This window comes from Rana temporaria, chromosome 4, assembly GCF_905171775.1.
Source record: "Rana temporaria chromosome 4, aRanTem1.1, whole genome shotgun sequence".
NCBI classification, from domain to species: domain Eukaryota; kingdom Metazoa; phylum Chordata; class Amphibia; order Anura; family Ranidae; genus Rana; species Rana temporaria.
In genome coordinates, this window is record NC_053492.1 from 369,149,268 (window position 1) to 369,167,912 (window position 18,645).

Sequence of the window (18,645 nt, forward strand, 5' to 3'; positions counted from 1 at the left end):
AGAAAACAACGTTTTTTGCTACACACGGTCAATTTCTGTGAAGTAAAAAGTGCACTTTTGAAAAACGACACATAAAATTGAAGCATGCTTCAATTTTTTTTGGTCGTTTTTTACAAGACATAAAACGACGTTTTCCCCCACACACGGTCAATTAAAGTGACGTTTTTAAAAACGTCATTTTTTTTCATCACATAAAGTGATGGTGTGTACGCGGCATAAGGGTTTCCATGAATGGAAGAGGATTTTGAAGGGCTGGCTTAGTGATTGTAATGTGATTCTTGTGGATCACCGCCAGGCCTCCTCCTCTTTGCCCTATTCTGTTTTCCGTTATAATGCGATAGTTTTCTGGCACCAATTCTCCGAGAATGGTGTTGCAGTCGTCTGAGAGCCAGCTTTCTGTAATAAAGAGGCAGTCTAGATCGTTTTGTAGTAAGAAATCGTGGATTTCTAATCAGTGTTTTACTGCCGATCTTGTGTTGATCAAAGCACATGATATGTGCTTGAGCTGGGTTAAATAGTTAACATTTTTGATGGTCGATCGTCGATCAAATCTCAAAAGTTGCTCTATTTTTAAGGCCTTTTTGGTGACGGCTGGTAATGCTGTTGCGAATTGTCTCAGACCCCGAATAGAGTCCGCAGAGTATCGCAGATTAGCCATTGTCGCCAGTCACATTGTCGTCAGTCTTTCCTAATTGCGGCGGCCGCGAATGAGGCCTGGTCTGGCGCGGATGCGGGAAAGAGCCGCGAGACGCCGGACGTGATGGGTGGAAGACTGTCCAAGTGAGCCGTCACTCGTTGAGTCTTCTCTCCCCGATTGGTCCAGAGGAAGGCGAAAAACCCCAGGCGTGCTGTGCCAATCTGCAGCGATCGGGGGAAAAAAATCCTTCCTGACCCCTTAACGGTGATCGGTGCAACCCTGGATCAATTGGCTAGGGGGGTGTGGGGGGGGTCTTAGTCCTGTTTTTTTGTGCTGTGTCTGCAGCAGCCGAGAGCTGGGAGGACCCTGCCTGGCTGCACTATCCCTGGGGAGAGCCGACTCGTTTGAGAGCGTCCTGCTCTCACTATCCCTGGGGTGAGCAGACTAAGATGAGAGCGTCTGCTGCACCGCTGAATCTATATAGCAAGAGTTCCAACTTTATTATCTGCAAGCTTGTTCTGGAACAGTGATTGAAAAAAAAATTAAAAAAATAATGAAGACTCCTGTCTTACCTCCTGTTTCAAACTCCTGGTTTTTAACTCAGGCACTTTTGATCAAAGAATGCACTTCTGATCAGAGAGTCCACATGTGAAGCCACCATCAATTGGGAGCCAGCTCCTCTGGGAGCTTGTACAGCCACTTTATACTCACCTGTGAAGACCTGTGAACAAACACACACCTGTGAACAATTAAACCCTCCCCTTAATTAGCAGAAAGGAAAAAGAAAAAAAGCTGTTTAAAAAGTGTCAGAGAAAAAGAGGGGAAAAAAAATCTGCAAGCAGAAGCAGATGATAGCCAACTCCTGGTTTTTAACTCAGGCACTTTTGATCAAAGAATGCACTTCTGATCAGAGAGTCCACATGTGAAGCCACCATCAATTGGGAGCCATCAACAGTGCGCACCTAAAGCTACCCGAAGAAAATTGCTGGTGTTCTCATACTAATAATACCACAGGCAGGCAGCTGCAGTATTTTCATGCAGCAGAGGGGCATCAATGAGTATCTGTGCCAAAATGACACCAGGACAGGGTCAGGGGAGCTTTTTTTTTTTGCCACGCCAGTGGGTCATGATCAGGGATGCATGCACTGTCCTGTCACCATTTGTGGAGGCCACAAGGATGGTGAGCAGTAACAGTGCATGCATCAGTGACACTGTCCCTCTTGTCCACCTGTTGGAGTACACGCTGCGTGGAATAATGGACAGGGCACTTGAGGCAGAACAGAGGGAGGAAGAGGACGACTTCCTTACCTCTCAAGGCCCCCTTAATCCAGACAGTGTTCCTGCTGGCCCACCTATCACACAGGAAGAGGACAAGGAGGAGGAGGATTGTGTCAGCATGGAGGTGGAGCCTAGCACTCAGCATCAGCAGCAGTCTTCAAGGGATCAATTACAGTCCCAAGAAACCCATGGACTTGTACGTGGCTGGGAGGAGGTGGCTGGGAATCATGTCGTCCTGAGTGACCCAGAGGACTCCAGACCGAATGCCTCAGCAAACCTACGCTGCATGGCCTCCCTGATCCTGCAAAGCCTGCGGAAGGATCCTTGTATTCGTGGTATCAAGGAGAGGGATCATTACTGGCTGGCAACCCTCCTTGATCCACGTTACAAGGGTAAGGTTGCGGACCTTATTTTGCCATCGCAGAGGGAGCAGAGGATGAAACATCTTCGGGAGGCCTTGCAGAAAGGCCTGTGCAACGTGTTCCCAGAGACTGAGAGGTTACAAAATCCTGGTCCTGGACAACGTGTTGCTGAGGCTTCATTCAGTCAAAGAAGGAGCGGTGGAGAAGGTGGCCGTCTGACCGATGCGTTCAGACAATTTTTTAGTCTGCAGCCCCAAGGTATGATCGGTTCCAGCAACCATCGCCAGCGTCTGTTTTACATGGTGCAGGAATACCTAGGGGCAAAATCAGACTTGGACACCTTTCCCCTCCGGAAATCCTCTGAGTTACTGGGTCTTGAGGATGGATCACTGGCACAGCTTGCACAGTATGCAATTGAGGTACTGGCCTGTCCTGCATCCAGCGTTCTTTCAGAACGCACATTCAGTGTTGCTGGAGGTTTTGTAACCAATCACAGGGTGTGCCTAGCCACCAACTCAGTCGATCAACTGACCTTCATAAAAATGAATCAGTCTTGGATCACCACCAGCTACCAAGCACCTAATGCTGATGTAACCAAATTTTTTTTTTTATAAATGTCAGATCCCTTCAAGACTGCCTATGCTGATGCTGAGTGACTACCCTCTTCCTCCTCAATGATCATGCTGATAGCTTGTAGGAACATTTTTGGTTCTGGGCACCGCCACCAGTGTCTAAGGCCCAATTTTTCTGCCCCTGTTTAACAGGGGCACGTAATTACAATTTTTGATGCAATACTTTGCAGCAGGGCTCATTCCTGCGCTCTAACTAGAGTATCTGTGAGGGGTTGCAGTGTTGTGGCACCAGTGCCTAAGGCCCAACTTTTCTGTCTCTGTTCAACAGGGGCATGTAATTACAATTCTTGATCTAATATTTCACAGCAGGGCCCATTCCTGCGCCCACCATGAGTAACTGTGAGGGATTACAGTGTTGTGGCAACACCACCACCACCAAAGGCCCAATTTTTCTGCCCCTGTTCAACAGGGGCATGTAATTACAATTCTTGATATAATATTTCACAGCGGGGCCCGTTCCCGCGCCCACCAAGAGTAACTGTGAGGACTTACAGTGTTGTAGCACCAGCACCGCCACCACCACTACCACCACCACGAAAGGCACAATTTTTCTACCACTGTTCAACAATGGCATGTAATTACAATTCTTGATATAATAGTTCACAGCAGGGCGTTCCAGCGCCCACCAAGAGTAACTCTAAGGGCTTACAGTGTTGTGGCAACACCTAAGGCCCAAATTTCTGCAGAGTATATAGGGCAGGCCCCTACTTTCAAACATCCAACTTACAAATAGGGGTGCGACGGATCAAAAAACTCACGGATCGGATCGATCCTCGGATCAGGAGTCACGGATCGGATCATTTTCGGATCAGCAAAAAAAAATCTTGTTACCCCCACCAGAGTTTTTCTATATTTCATAGTTATTTTCAACACAAAATGGAGCTTAAATAAAGTATATGTAAATCTGATGGACTGTTTACATTTTAAAAGCCGCAGCAAACCTGCTGACCTCACATGCTTGCTAATGTGACAGAACACCTCTGATATTCACATTTAACTAAACTGAAAATCAGAGGTGTTCTGTCACATTAGCAAGCATGTACGGTTTGCTGTTGCTTTTAAAACTAAACAGTCCGTTGGATTTCTAAATACTGTATTTTAAGCACATAAGCTCAGTTTTGTGTTGAAAATAACTATGAAATATATGATCGGACACACACAGCAGGGCTCCTCCACCTGCCAGTGATTATTGTGGGGTATGATGGTGTCCCCATAGTGAGTGTCCCCCATAGTGAGTGTGTGATGACAGGGGACACGGTGTGGAGGGGAGGGATGTGTCAGGCTCATACTCGCAATGTATTCACTACCGTATTTGTTCTGCTCTCTGATGGTCTCCTCATCCAGTGCTGGGGATGCCGAAGAGCATCCTCCCCCGTCCAGGAATACAATAACGAACACTCGGCCTCCCCCTCCTTCCCTCCCCTCCCCTCGGGCTCCGCAGCACTCCTTCTCCCTTCACACATGGCTCCGGCCAAAACACTGACACACACGCCGCACACACGCTGCCTGCTTGTAACGCGCCTGCTGATTGGTTTGGAGGCAAGGCAACTCTGGGTTGTTGCTTCTGTCCTGCATCCTGATTGGCCGAGTGCTAGTGTTTTGTTTCCCGCCTCCTCCTTTCCTGTCAGTCAGTGTACTGCAGTGAGAGGAGGCTGAGGGAGCTCACAACCTACGGATCATACGGATCACATGTGTGCCGATCCGAATAGGTTGATCCGTGCGGATCACGGATCAGTGACGATCCGTTGCACCCCTACTTACAAATGACTCCTACTTGCAAAAGGAAGGAGACAACAGGAAGTGAGAGGAAATTTACCCCTAGGAAGGGAAATTCTCTCCTGTAAGGCCCCGTACACACGACCAGATCTGTCTGCTGAAACTGGTCCGACGGACCAGTTTCAGCAGACATGTTCGGTCGTGTGTAGGCCCGACCGGACAATTGTCCGGCGGATCGGACAGTTTCCAGCGGACAAAAATTTCTTAGCATGCTAAGAAATCTGTCCGCTGAAAACCTGTCCGTCGGACGTGTTCGGTCGTCTGTACAGACTCACCGGACACGTCCGATCGGCCGCCATCCCTCACATGCGTCGTACTGATTCGACGCATGCGTGGAAGCTTTGAACTTCCAGGGCCGCCCACGTCGCCGCGTCATCGTCGCGGCCACGTCCCCGCGTATTGTTTACACGCAGATTTCTGTCTTATGGTGTGTACAACCATCAGGCAGAAATCTCCGGGCGGACATGTCCGCTGAAAACGGTCCGGCGGACCGTTTTCAGCGGACTGTCCGTCCGTGTGTACGAGGCCTAAGAGTTCCTTGTTTCCCTAAAAAAACAAAATTTTCTAAATACAATTGTCATCGGGACAGAAATTGAGATGAAATCTTCTGAACAGGTGCACAGACAGCAAAACAATGTTACATGTTACAGGGGTGATAACCCTTCCTTCCCTATGTTTTCCAAAAAGCTTAAATTTTTTTTTTTGGCTGGAGCTACACTTTAAAAATTTACCAATTCAAAATTACAAACATATTTTACTTAAGAACAAACCTGCAGTCTCTGTCTTGTTTGCACTGTCTATATACTGCTATTCAGAGTATATAGGGCCTGGGGGCCCCACGCCTTTCCTTTTTTAAATTTGGGTGTGGGGTTCCCCTTAATGTCCATACAAGACCCAAAGGGGCTGGTGATGGGCTGGGGGGGGTCTACTTGTGGAGAGCTTTAGAAAGACCTGAAATTAGCAGGTACAATTGTTTCAACAAAAACAATAAGCAATGCTCTCAACCGCCATGGCCTGTATGCACGCTCACCACGCAAGACTCCATTGCTGAAGAAAAAGCAAGTTGAAGATCGTTTTAAGTATGCTGCACAAAATTTAGACAAGCCTGTGAAATCATGGGAGAATATAGTCTGGTCAGATGAGACCTCAATTGAACTCTTTGGATGCCATAATACACACTATGTTTGGAGGTCAAATTGCACTGCACACCACCCCAAAAAAAAACATACAAACAGTGACATTTGGATGTGGGAACATCATGGTGTGGGCTGTTTTTCAGCATACAGTACTGGCAAAATTGATATCATTGAAGGAAGGAGGAATGGAAACATTTACCAAGACACAGGGCCGTCTTTAAGGCAGGGCAAAAGGGGAAGCTGCCCTGGGCCCTGTCATTGTTGTGGCCCTGCCCAAAGCATGCTTGGCAACTATCCCAGTTTATATTCCCTTGTCCCTTGAAGTTTTAGTACTGTGCTGTGTCCTGATATCTCAGTGTGAACTGCTGCTATAATGCGGCCCAGCTCTGCCCTATTGTTGTGTACAGAGGACTCACCTGCAGACCGTGTGTTTACATGTAAAAAAACACCATTCATAGGTAAATAAACAGTAGCATTCATATGTAAATAGCTGAGGCTGGAGGCATTCATATTTAAAAAAAGGCAGCATTCATATGTATATCATGCCCCTCTGCAGTGAAGAGATGATATGCTGTAACCTATAGCAACCAATCAGTGATCAGTATTACTGTATAGTAATCTCTAGCACCCAATCAACAACAAGAAATCATGTGCTGTAACCTCTAGCAACTAATTAGTGAACCATAATGTGTGCTGTAACCTCTAGCAACCAGTCAGTAAGTGGTAATGAATGATATGCTGTAACCTCTAGCAAACAATCGCAATCACTGCCTAATCTGATACAGTAAACTGATTTTAAGTCTAGCTGATATTTATTGTATGTCTCAGAGCAGGTGGAGACCAAAATTGCATGGGGTGGCCCCAAGAAAATGTTTGCCCAGGGTCCAATCAACATTAAAGACGGCCCTGCCAAGACATCTTGATAAAAATCTGCTGCATCCACCAGAATGAAGAAGATGAAACCAGGGTGGACATTTCAGCAAGACAATGATCCCAAACACAAAGCCAAGGAAACTCTCAGTTGGTTTCAAAGAAAGAAAATAAAGCTGCTAGAATTACCAGAAGATCAGCATTCATAGAAGAGGCCCATGGAACCTTTAAGATTTGAAGACTGTGTGGAAGAATGGGCCAAAATCACACCTGAGCAATGCATGCAACTAGGTTCTCCATGCAGGAGGCCTCTTATAGCTGTCATTACCCACAAAGGATTGTGTACAAAATATAAAAAAATATTCAGTTAGCATGTTTAATACCCTTTCCCTGTGTATTTTTTTATTTTATTACACATAACTTAATTTTTGAACTGATTTGTTTTGGTTTCTTTGTGTGTATGTGACGTGTAGCACTACCCCGAAGGAGCTGCTGGTTTGATTTGGGCGGCACGTTACCTCTGTCTTCTCGCCGTCTAGGGTAATGGATGAGAGCTGTAATAAAGTTAATGTCCACACGACAGATGTCTTTTCTGTGCTTTTATTACCCAGCCGGGTAAAAACAGTAGAAATGGAAATAGGTGAAGGATAGAAGAAATGGAAATGGCGGATTCAGGGTTAACTGGTACTGGAAACAGTTCTGCGTCCAAAGGCAGCTTCTTCGCCACTCTAGTCAGAGCGGGTATAGCGCATCTGGATAGGCTTCTCTCACCAGCCTAGCAGCCAGAGTGTCACTCGGAACTTTAGGTTAAAGTCTCTGCCACAGACCCTCCTAAAGGTGGAGACAATCTCGGTCCAAAATCCTTCTCAACTGGATTCAGCACCCGGATCTCCTTCAAACAGCTTTAGTTGCATCAGGAACTGATAGGCGACCATCGTCCAGCCTCTCAGATACAAAGTGTCCTTCGATGAGCAGATAGGCCTCTCCTGTGACACCAGCCTCGTGCTCGGTGTCCCCGAGACAGGTTCTCCATCGATGGCTTCCTCCACTTTGGACGGACAGCACAGGACCACTTGCAAATTGTAGACTCAGTCTGCTTACTCAGTGCTCCGGACCAACGTGGTCCCAGAGCCAGGAACACTGCAACACACACACACCCCCGCCAGGAGGGCCACACATGGGGGTGGTAGGACTACTTCCCAGGTGGAAGGCGGCAAGGCGACGACGACCCCAGCCAATGGTGTCTTCCCCCTAAATACCACACCCCAGCATGCACAGCGAGGCGATCAACCCTCCTGATTGGCTGCTGGGGAGAAATATCCACATGACCCTGATTCTACTGCTGCCACCTACCTCCCAGGAGTACCTGAAGTCCCCAGACAGGAGGATAGGCACACAGTACAGCCAGAGCTGAAACAGAGGCCTTAAATTTAGCCAAATAAACCTGGTCAGAGTCAATTAACTCTCTGACCTCCCTTCTAAATTTACAAGAGCACCTGCTATGAAAGTAGCCAGGCGCTACATATGGATTGCATGGGTTGTTACCGACTTGTGGTGAAAATTGCACTTTTAGAAATATATTTACCTAGAAAAATAGTGATGTGTTCAATACTTAATTTACCCGCTCTATAAATTAATAATACTATTTAAAAAAACCTGGTGTAAAGTATACTTCTCTATAAACAGATAGATTTCTCACCGCTCCAGGTGAGCCTCGTTAGTAGTCAAGGGTTGTTGAACCATCAAGGTGCTGGCAATGCTGATGATAGCAAATGAAAGGAAGAAAACTGGATAGCCGCACTCCAAATCACTTAAAATAAGTGGTCTTTTATTTTTCAACTGTACATACAGTCACTGCAACCCACAACACACAGTATGGCCAACTGTGTGTTGTGGGTTGCAGTGACTGTATGTACAGTTGAAAAATAAAAGACCACTTATTTTAAGTGATTTGGAGTGCGGCTATCCAGTTTTCTTCCTTTCATTTGCTATACTTCTTTATAACCCTATACCATATTTGCATATGTTTTTTGCCTTAGGCTTAGTTTGAATTGCTTAGGTTTCTGACATGTTTACTATAAAAAGGAACTTAATATTTGCACCCATGTAATCCCATACTGCAGATAACTAACCATGTTCAGAGGTGTCAGTGCAATCAGCAGAGCAATCAGCAGAAGCAGAAGCACTCTGACTCTGACTCCTCCCCAGGGCTAGAACTGGGCCAGCAGTAATCGGCGCACGGCCCTAGTAGTAGGACGTGTGGCTCCTGGTCCCAGACAGGCAGGGGTTCCTCTCCGTCGCCTCCGCTCGCTTCCAGCACCTTGCTGCCTTGCTGCCGTTTTCCCACCTGCAGCTTTTGGACTGACCAGCTCTCTCACTGGTAAGACTCTATCCCTGCTTCTCAGGTCTATCCCCCCGGAATCGCTGAGAACCGTCCTTGTAAGGACAGCCACCCCAGCGATCCAACTGTGGACACTGCTTACTGCAACCCACATCGGTCCCCATACAACCACCCACGATCGCCCCGCATCTCGCATGTCTCTTGCACTGCGCGGACGGCCGTTTTTCTCCGCATCCGCGCCAGGCCTGACTCTTTCGCGGCCGCCGAAATCAGGAAACACCGCGGCTTCAGCCGCGGCCTAGCGGCGCGCCGCAGCCAGGAACAAATCCAGCCGGAATTGCGCTAGTCCTAGGAAAGAAACTCCCCCCCCCATATCCCTGGAGGACCCCGTCCTCCCGGGATTAGCAATCAGCAGTGTTTTTTTACTTTTTAATAAAAGAAAAAGCTAACACTACCTAGACAAATCTGAGGCTTGGTACCCCCTCAGAACAGGGACACCTGTCACCCTCCTCTCCTCCCTCTACCCTACGATACTTGGTCCAGGGCTTTGCAGCCGATCGCCCCTCAGGGATCAGGAAGGAATTTTTCCCCGTGACAGCATATTGGCTCAGCTCTGCCAGGGGTTTTTTCACCTTCCTCCGGACCAAGATCAAGAGGAAGGACTCTGTGAATCCTCCCTCCAATTATAAATTAAATCATCAATCCCCCCCCCACAGTGACAGGCAATAATGGGTAATCTGCGTTACTCTGCGGACTCCATTCGGGATCTGAGACAATTCGCAACTACATTACCAGCCGTCACCAAAAAGGCCTTAAAAATAGACCAACTCTGGAGAGTCGATCGACGATCGATCATCAAAAATTTTAACCACTTGACACAGCTAAAACACATATCATGTGCTTTGATTAATACAAGATCGGCAGTAAAACACCGATCAGAAATCCACGATTTCTTACTACAAAACGATCTAGACTGCCTCTTTATTACAGAAAGCTGGCTCTCAGACGACTGCAACACCATTCTCGATGAACTGGTGCCAGAAAACTATCACCTAATAACAGAAAACAGAATAGGGCAAAGAGGAGGAGGCCTTGCGGTGATCCATAAGAATCACATCGCAATCACTAAACCAGCCCTGCAAAATCCTCTTCCATTCATGGAAACCCTTACTCTTCAGCTCCAAACTTCCCCCCAGGAGACTGTTCACATTCTCCTCTGCTATAGGCCACCTGGGCCTAAATCGCAGTTTTTGCCATCATTAACGGAGTTTATATCCACTTATACCCTCAACAGCAAACATCTTTTGCTACTCGGGGATTTCAACCTGTGGGCTAACTCCACACAGGATCCCATTGCGGACGCCTGCATTGATCACCTAGATAGATTAGGACTACAGCAACTTATATGCGGGCCCACTCATGCTTCAGGTCACACACTTGACCTAATTTTCAGACAAAATCTGGAAATAAGCATTTTAGAAAATGAACCATTGCCATGGACAGACCACCATGCAATCAAGTTCACAATCTCCAAAATCCCCCCAGTGTCAAAAGCACCCAAACCGGTGACAATACACTGGGCTAGGTCTCAGAAGAAGCTCCACTCGGAACTCTTCAAATCTACCTTGAGAAACAAAATCAAAACAATCCAGCCTCAGCAAACAGCCGCTGATACACTGGACGCCATAAACGCAGCCTTGCTACACTCAGCCGACTTAGTAGCACCGAAACGCAAATTCGGCAGCCGCAGGAAAAAGTCTGGCTGGTTTAACAACCAGCTATCGCTTCTGAAGCAAGAGCGCAGGAGGGCGGAAGCCGCCTGGAAAAGAAACCCTGCAGAGGATAATCTTATCTTCTACAGAGCAATAACAACACGATATCACAAAGAAATTTTCAAAGCCAAGAAACATCATTTTTCTATGGCGATTAACAGTTCCCTAAATCGCCCCCGCGAACTATTCAAAATGGTCACCCAGACCATGAATCTGGGATGTCTTGAAGTCCCCAACTCAGACACCCAAGAGTTCTGTAATGAACTATCGGATTTCTTCATTAGCAAAATTGAAAGAATCCGGGAAAGTATTCTGCAAAACAATACCCACCTCAATCCGGCTGTCAATCAGCCACAAAATTCCCGCAGAAATTTTGTGCACTCGACAAAATTCACTCTGGAGCCTATTTCCAGCGATACCACAAAAAATATCATCGGTGCCTTGCGGAACAGCACATCGCCCAATGATATCATCCCTACTAAGCTGTTGAAGGATTGTGCCGACATTCTGGCACCACCCATCACACAGCTTATAAATCAATCTTTTAAGGAAGGCATAGTGCCATCCATGCTGAAAGAGGGCATAATCCAGCCCATCCTGAAAAAACCGAATCTGGATCCCAAGGACCCAATTCACCGCCGCCCCATAACAGGCCTAAACGTTCTCTCTAAGATAATGGAGAAAATAGTGGTACAACAGCTGCAACAGCATCTAGATACCCACAACCTACTGGATCCATTACAATCAGGCTTCCGTCCTGGACACGGGACAGAAACGGCCTTACTTAAAATATGGGACGACGCCCTCGAGGCCGCAGACGAAGGAGAATCTTGTCTCCTAATTCTGCTGGACCTAAGCGCAGCCTTTGACACGGTAGATCACAAACTGTTACTGAGGCGACTAGCTTCGGTAGCAGGAGTTGCAGAAGGTGATTTACCATGGTTTTCTTCCTTTCTTGAAAACCGTTCACAAACAGTTAAATTGGGTTCTTTCACGTCTGAGAGGCGCACGGTGTCATGTGGAGTCCCCCAAGGATCCCCCCTGTCACCGGTGCTTTTCAACATCTATCTTCGCCCTCTCTTTGATATTATCAGTAGCCAAGAACTACTTTATCACTCTTATGCAGACGATACGCAACTGTACTTGCGCATCGGCAACAAAAAGAATCATCATCCAAGTTTAGAGAAATGTCTTGCTTTGATTGACAACTGGATGACCAATAGCCATCTTAAACTCAACAGTTCTAAAACAGAACTCCTTGTGTTTCAGGCTAGCCGAAAGAGTCAAGTGGTAACAACTTGGACTCCACCGCCCATTCTGGGGCAAATCATCAACCCTAGCTCCAAGGTCAAAAGTCTCGGGGTCATCTTTGACACCTTCATGACAATGGACGCACAAATAGGGTCAGTAGTCAGCGGAGCGCACTATCTGTTGCGCCTACTACGCAGACTTATTCCATTTATCCCTAAAGAAGACGTAGCAGTCGTGGTGGGAACAATCATAAACTCCAGACTGGACTATGCCAACGCACTGTACCTCGGACTCCCAAAGTACCAAATCTCCCGCCTGCAAGTCGTACAGAATACGGCCGCCAGACTGGTGACTGGGAAAAAAAAATGGGAATCAATCTCACCTTCGCTGAGAACCCTTCACTGGCTGCCAGTAAAAGACAGAATTGCATTTAAAGCACTCTGCCTGACACATAAGTGCATCCATGGGAAGGCTCCGCAATATCTTTGCGACAAGATAGAACCTCACAATTCGAATCGCGTTTTGCGATCCACCGACCAAAATCTGGTCAGGGTACCAAAAACTAAATACAAATCCAAAGGAGAAAGAAGGTTTGCTTTCCAGGGTCCTAGACTATGGAACGCTTTACCAACCAGCATTCGGTTGGAGGAAAACCACCTGATTTTCAGAAGACGGATCAAAACTCTGCTCTTTTGAGGTCATGAGTCACAAACAACTAGCGCCCAGAAGCGATTCAGTTCGCATGTGTTGCGCTCTATAAATTTTTCATTCATTCATTCATTCAGAGGTGCCAGGTGGTCTATACTCGTTGTAGCTACATTAATAAATGTATGCATATAAGCTGAGGTTATCTATGGATGCACCAGGTAGAGTGGAAATACTGTACTTCTAAGCTGGGGGCCAATAGTGTAAGCGCATGGACTTGTCCTTCATAAGTGTCTTACAGACTTACCTTCAGGAATGAAAGCTGTAACAAGGCAGGCCAGACCTGTCACAAAACAACCCACTGCCCATGGATATCGGCGTCCAATGCGATCCACTGTAACTATTATTATAAAAGCTGCAGGGAATTCCACCATAGCAGAGATAAAAAAGTCTAAGTAAATGTTTTCACCAGTGGATCCCATATGCATAATAAGTCCTTGGTAAATGACAGCACACGTAAACCTAAAAACACAGGAAAGAACATGACAAGCATGTTTAAAGCAGAAAGCAAACATTTATTATATTGCATTTTACTAATTAGATGTGATGGCTGTATTGATTTTTTTTTTTTTGTCAAATTAGTTTATTGGGTTTAAAGTAAAGAGAAAACAGTAGATACAATTGACAATAAAAGATTACAGAAAAATAAAAATGGTATCATGTAATAAGAGAGTATTTGAAACATAGACAAATCCAATAAATATTTGTAGATCCTATGAGGAATATTAAAGGAATCATTAAAGCAGGTTATAGTCAAACCAATCATGTTAGTCTATTACATTTGAACTCATAAAATATTATAGAATATTGTGATATAAATGGAACCGGATATAATTATGATATGAACTATAGCTATGGAGCAATTGTAATTTTAGCAATGAATCGGTTCAAAAACTGGCCGAAATAGGGGGAGAAGGATCTTATTCATGTTAAATATTAAAACAATAGGAGCAAAATTAGATATCGTATTTACATATTCACATTTACCATTTTATATAATGAGATAGCTTGAGCTATATATTTGAAGAAGTGAGAGATAAAAGAAAGAAAAAGGACAGAATGTGGAGTATAAAAAGTGGAAAGTGATGAAAACAATAGGATAGGAAAGGCAGTACAGGATAGAGGAAAGGCTCCGGGATCGTTACATAATAGAGATAGTAATAATATAGAGGGACTGTATCCAGAATGTTACTGGCTTACAATATCCTACCAAGGTCTCAATAGAGAATCATCTGGGTTAGATGAGATAGTATAGGTCACCCATGGGTTCCATATTGTTTCATATATGTTTATGGAATCATTGGTTATGGCTTCTGATTTTGAGTGGAGCATGGCTTGATGTACTCTATTTCTGGTTTCAGAAACTAGAAGCGTAGCTGTTTTCCAAGCTTTGGAGATGGTTTGCTTTGCGGCTGTGGTGATTTGTAGGAACAGTTTAAATTGAGCATAGGAAATACAATCCGGTTTTAAATTTAGGAGTGCGGTAGTCGGATCAGGAGTAATGGATTTCTTGAAAACTGCTGAAATCATGAGGAATATTTCTTTCCAGTAATTTTTTGTAACAGGGCACTCCCAGAAAATATGTAAATGTGTTCCCGGATCACCACAGCCGCGAAAACAAAGCAGGGAATAATGGGGAGCAAATTTTGCTATTCTAACAGGAACCAAATACCAGTACATGAGAACTTTATAATTTGTTTCCATAGCAAGTATATTTTGGGAGGACGTTTTAGTATTTGACCATACTTTATTCCAGGTAGATATATCTATTTTGAAACCAAGGTCGTTCATCCATTTTTCAGCATATGAAGGTAATTTTGCGGTAAGCTTAGTACTTAGTTGGCTATATAGTATTGAAATGAGTCCTCTTGAATGAGGATCTCGTTTACATATTCGTTCAAACTGCGTCATGTCACTCAATTTATTTATACCTTGTAAATATGGTGCAAAGAAATTTTTAATTTGTAAATAGCGAAAAATTTCTGATGCCGGAAGTTTATGACTTTTACGTATTTCTGGAAATGTTTTAAATGAGGCAGGTTTTAAAAAGTCACAACATTGTGTTAGACCCGCTGAAATCCATCTTGTGAAGGTTCTAGGAAATGTGAGGGCTGGGTAAAACTTTGAGTTTCTCATAAAAGATATAAGGGGTACATGTGGGGATTGTAAACCCTGGGTCATTTTAAATCTTTCCCAAATAGTGATTGTATGTTTTGTAATCTTATTGTCGATTATTTTGTGGTTAGAGGAGGTGGACCATATGAGATTTGGTATAGAGATTGGGTCGCTATCAATGGTTTCAATTACTACCCATAGTGGAATTTCGCGGCTTACATGGTATTTGGGAATGTTTGCTATTTGCGCAGCATGAAAATAAGTGGCAAAGTTTGGAAAACCTAAACCTCCTTTAAGTTTAGGGAGGTATAGGGTGTGTGGAGAGATTCGAGATTTTAAAGTGCTCCATATAAATGATTGTGTTTTTCGTTGTAGGTTTCTGAGGAAGTAGGCTGGAATAGGAATGGGTAAAACTCTAAAGAGATATAACATTTTGGGTAATATAGTCATTTTTATAACATTTATTTTACCTAACCAAGATAAGGGGAGAGTGGATCATTGCTTTAAATCATTTGAAATTTTCCGTAACAGTGGGGGGTAGTTGGCGGAGAAAATATCTTTTAGATCAGGGGTAAGTACAATACCTAGATATGAGAGATGTGTCGCGGACCATGTAAAAGGGAGGGATATCTTCGCTTGTTGAAGTATATCTGGGGGCAAAGAAATGTTTAAAGCTATAGATTTTTGCATGTTTATTTTTAATCCAGATATATGGGCAAAATGGTCAAGTTTGTTTATAACGTTGGGAGCTGTAATATGGGGGGAGGACATGAAAATTAAAATATCATCAGCAAATAAGCAGAGTTTATGATGGTGGCCAGCCAGTTCTATACCTTTAATTGATGGATTTTTTCTAATAGCTTGAGCTAGGGGTTCGATGAGTAAGGCAAATAACAGTGGGGAGAGGGGGCACCCCTGGCGAGTGCCTCTGTTAATATTGAACATAGCTCATTTATACCCTGCATACTTGATGTATGCCTTTGGGTTATTATATAAAGATGTGACCCAACTAAGGAAATGTGGGCCAAAGCCCCATCTTTGTAAAGTGAAATGTAGGTAGGGCCACGTTACCGTGTCAAAGGCTTTTTTGATGTCTAGTGACAGTAGACACATAGGGATTCTTCTTTTTTTGGCTGCTTGGATCAGCAACAAGGCCCTACGAACATTATCAGTTGCTTGGCGCATTGGGATAAAACCAACCTGGTCGTTACTTATTAAGGTACCTATTATGCTATTCAATCGGGTTGCAATCACTTTTGCTAATAATTTTATATCTAGATTTTAGAGCGATATAGGTCTAAAATTAGCACAGGAAGAGTCATCAGATTGTGGCTTAGGAATCATAGATATAATTGCTGTTAGAGTTTCAGATCTGAATGATTGGTTATTAATGATGGAGTTGAATGCTTCTAACATCATGGGAGTTAATATATGTGAGAATTTTTTATAGTAAAGGGCTGAAAACCCATCTGGTCCCGGACGCTTATTAGGTTTGAGGCATTTGATTGCTTGTTCAATTTCAATGGGAGTGATGGGGCTTTCAAGGCTTTCATAATGACTTTGGGATAGAGTAGGGAGTTTTATTTGAGAAAAAAAAGTTTCTGCTGAGGATTGGTCGAAAGAGCCTTCTTTTTTATATAAGGAGGTGAGATGTTTGTGGAAGGTATGAAGGATATTGACTGGATTACTTGTATATTTATCATGGGAGATTTTCAGTCGGATTGGTTTGGATGGGTTGTTTAGTTTTTTAAGTGCACGTGCAAGGAGAGTGCCAGGTTTATTGGCTTGGAAGTAGTATTTTTGTTTGGATTTACGAAGAGTTTTATCTACAGATTCGGATAAAAATAGGTCTAGATTTAAGCTAGCTTTCTCGAGTTGTGTTTTATTCTGCGGTGTAGGGCTAGATTGGAATTTATTATGACAATTGTTAAATTCAGTTTCAAGTTTTTGTTGCAGTTTTTTCTTTTCTTTCTTTTGATGTGATGCTTGACGTAAGCAATACCCTCTAAGGACAGGCTTATGCGCTTCCCATAGTGTTAGTGGGGATATATCTGAGGATTTATTATTTTTTAAGTATTCTTTTAGGGCATTTTCTAGGTCTTGAGAGAGTGAAGGGTGTGATAAGAGAGAGTTGTTTATTTGCCACGTTGAGTCTTGTGCTTTTGGAAGTAATGAGTTAAAGGTGGAAATTATAGCGCAATGATCGGTCCATGTATAGGGTTTGATATATGAGGTGAGCAATTCAGGGGACATACAAATAGAAATTAAAATGTGATCAATACGGGAAAAGGATTTGTGAGGGTGAGAATAGAAGGAGTATTGACGTTTGGATGGGTTAATTTCACGCCAAGAATCTGTTAATGAATGTTGTTGAAGGAGTCTCTGAAACGATCTAGATTGAGAATTAGATGTAGGGGGTAATGGTGATTTATCTAAATAGGGATAAATTGTTTGATTGGAATCTCCACAAATCAGGAGTGTGCCTACTTTATGTGTATCAATAACTTGAAGAAGGTGGGATAAAAATGATGTTGGTCTTTTGTTGGGTGCGTAATATGAGACTACTGTTATTGGGATATCGCATAGGTTGCCTATAAGTATGAGGTAGCGACCTTCTGGATCCTTGATTTCGGATTCTAGGGAAAAGGGTGTAGTTCGGTGAAATGCTATTAACACTCCTCTGTGTTTGGACTTGGCTGAGGCTGTATAAACCTGGGGGTAGCTTGCACCAAAATATTTAGGGGTGGAGGATTCAGTGAAATGAGTCTCCTGGAGGCAGACTATGTGTGCTTTTGATGCTGAAAGTGACCTGAAAACTTTAGTACGTTTATGAGGTATGTTTAGACCTTGTGTATTTAGGGTAAGTACATTCAATGGAGCCATATAAGAGTTTTTAGAAAAATATAACAGTACATATCAAATGTAAATTGTGGTATTAGACAAAACCCGGAGTAAGGGAGGAAAATGGAGAAAGAATAAGAAAAATAGGATAGAAGAAAAAAAAAGGAGATGATAGACAGTAATCTAATTAGATTGAGATGGTTGAAATCCATAGCAAGAAATAAAAAGTAGGCTTTCTGAGCTCAAAAATGACAGGAGCTCAGAGGCACAAAGTCTGTCTGAGGAGGCCCCCTACACTGTAACTACAGTGAGGGAGAGTCCTAGGACAGAAAAATGAGAGGAGCAGCGACCTCTTCTCGGCTTCTCAACGGTTAAAATTTATTCAAGAATAAGGGAAAAAAAACATATTAAACTAAGACAACCAAACTTGGCAAGGTAACCAGCTACAAACATGTATTTAACTAATGACTAGTTATTCCACAATTAAGAACATAAGATAAACAATTAACCTTATAAATTTTAAAACTAGAAATGGCATATTTCAATTCTATTATGATCATAGGATTGATACACCTCAGGGCTGCTGTAAGTGTGGAAAATAATTAAGTATTCAGAAATAGGGTTAATAACAAGAATATTATTATAAATACACAAAGCCTTGGAGATACAACTTCTGTCTCTGCATAGTGTATGAAGGGGAGGGAAGGAAGGGGGTGGGGGAGGGGGTAGAGGTAGTTATAGGAGAAGGGGGAGAGACAGGATGTTACAATGAAGAGAGACTTATGAGGGTATAACAAGGCGATTTGGCAGAATGATTTTAAGTGTACTGATACTTATCTTCTTATGGGTAGGAAAAATCTGAATGAATTAAGGCATGGCTAAATTAACCATGGAGTTTGGAGGAGACACAAAGTGAGTTACTCAGTCAA

At 43.7% G+C, this 18,645-nt stretch overlaps 1 protein-coding gene across 5 annotated transcripts in view; it reads right to left on the bottom strand.

Moving 5' to 3' along the window:
• The window catches only part of LOC120937584 (solute carrier family 22 member 2-like), a 77,311-nt gene that overhangs the window by 9,410 nt on the left and 49,256 nt on the right, over positions 1-18,645 (bottom strand). For all 5 annotated transcript variants that reach the window (XR_005748734.1, XM_040350926.1, XM_040350928.1 and 2 more), the window contains one exon: positions 13,008-13,222. Coding sequence is in view for 4 of the 5 variants with exons in the window: in XM_040350926.1 (XP_040206860.1) it covers positions 13,008-13,222 (215 nt within the window). In the remaining variant the exon portion in view is untranslated. The remainder of the gene's footprint in view (positions 1-13,007; positions 13,223-18,645) is intronic.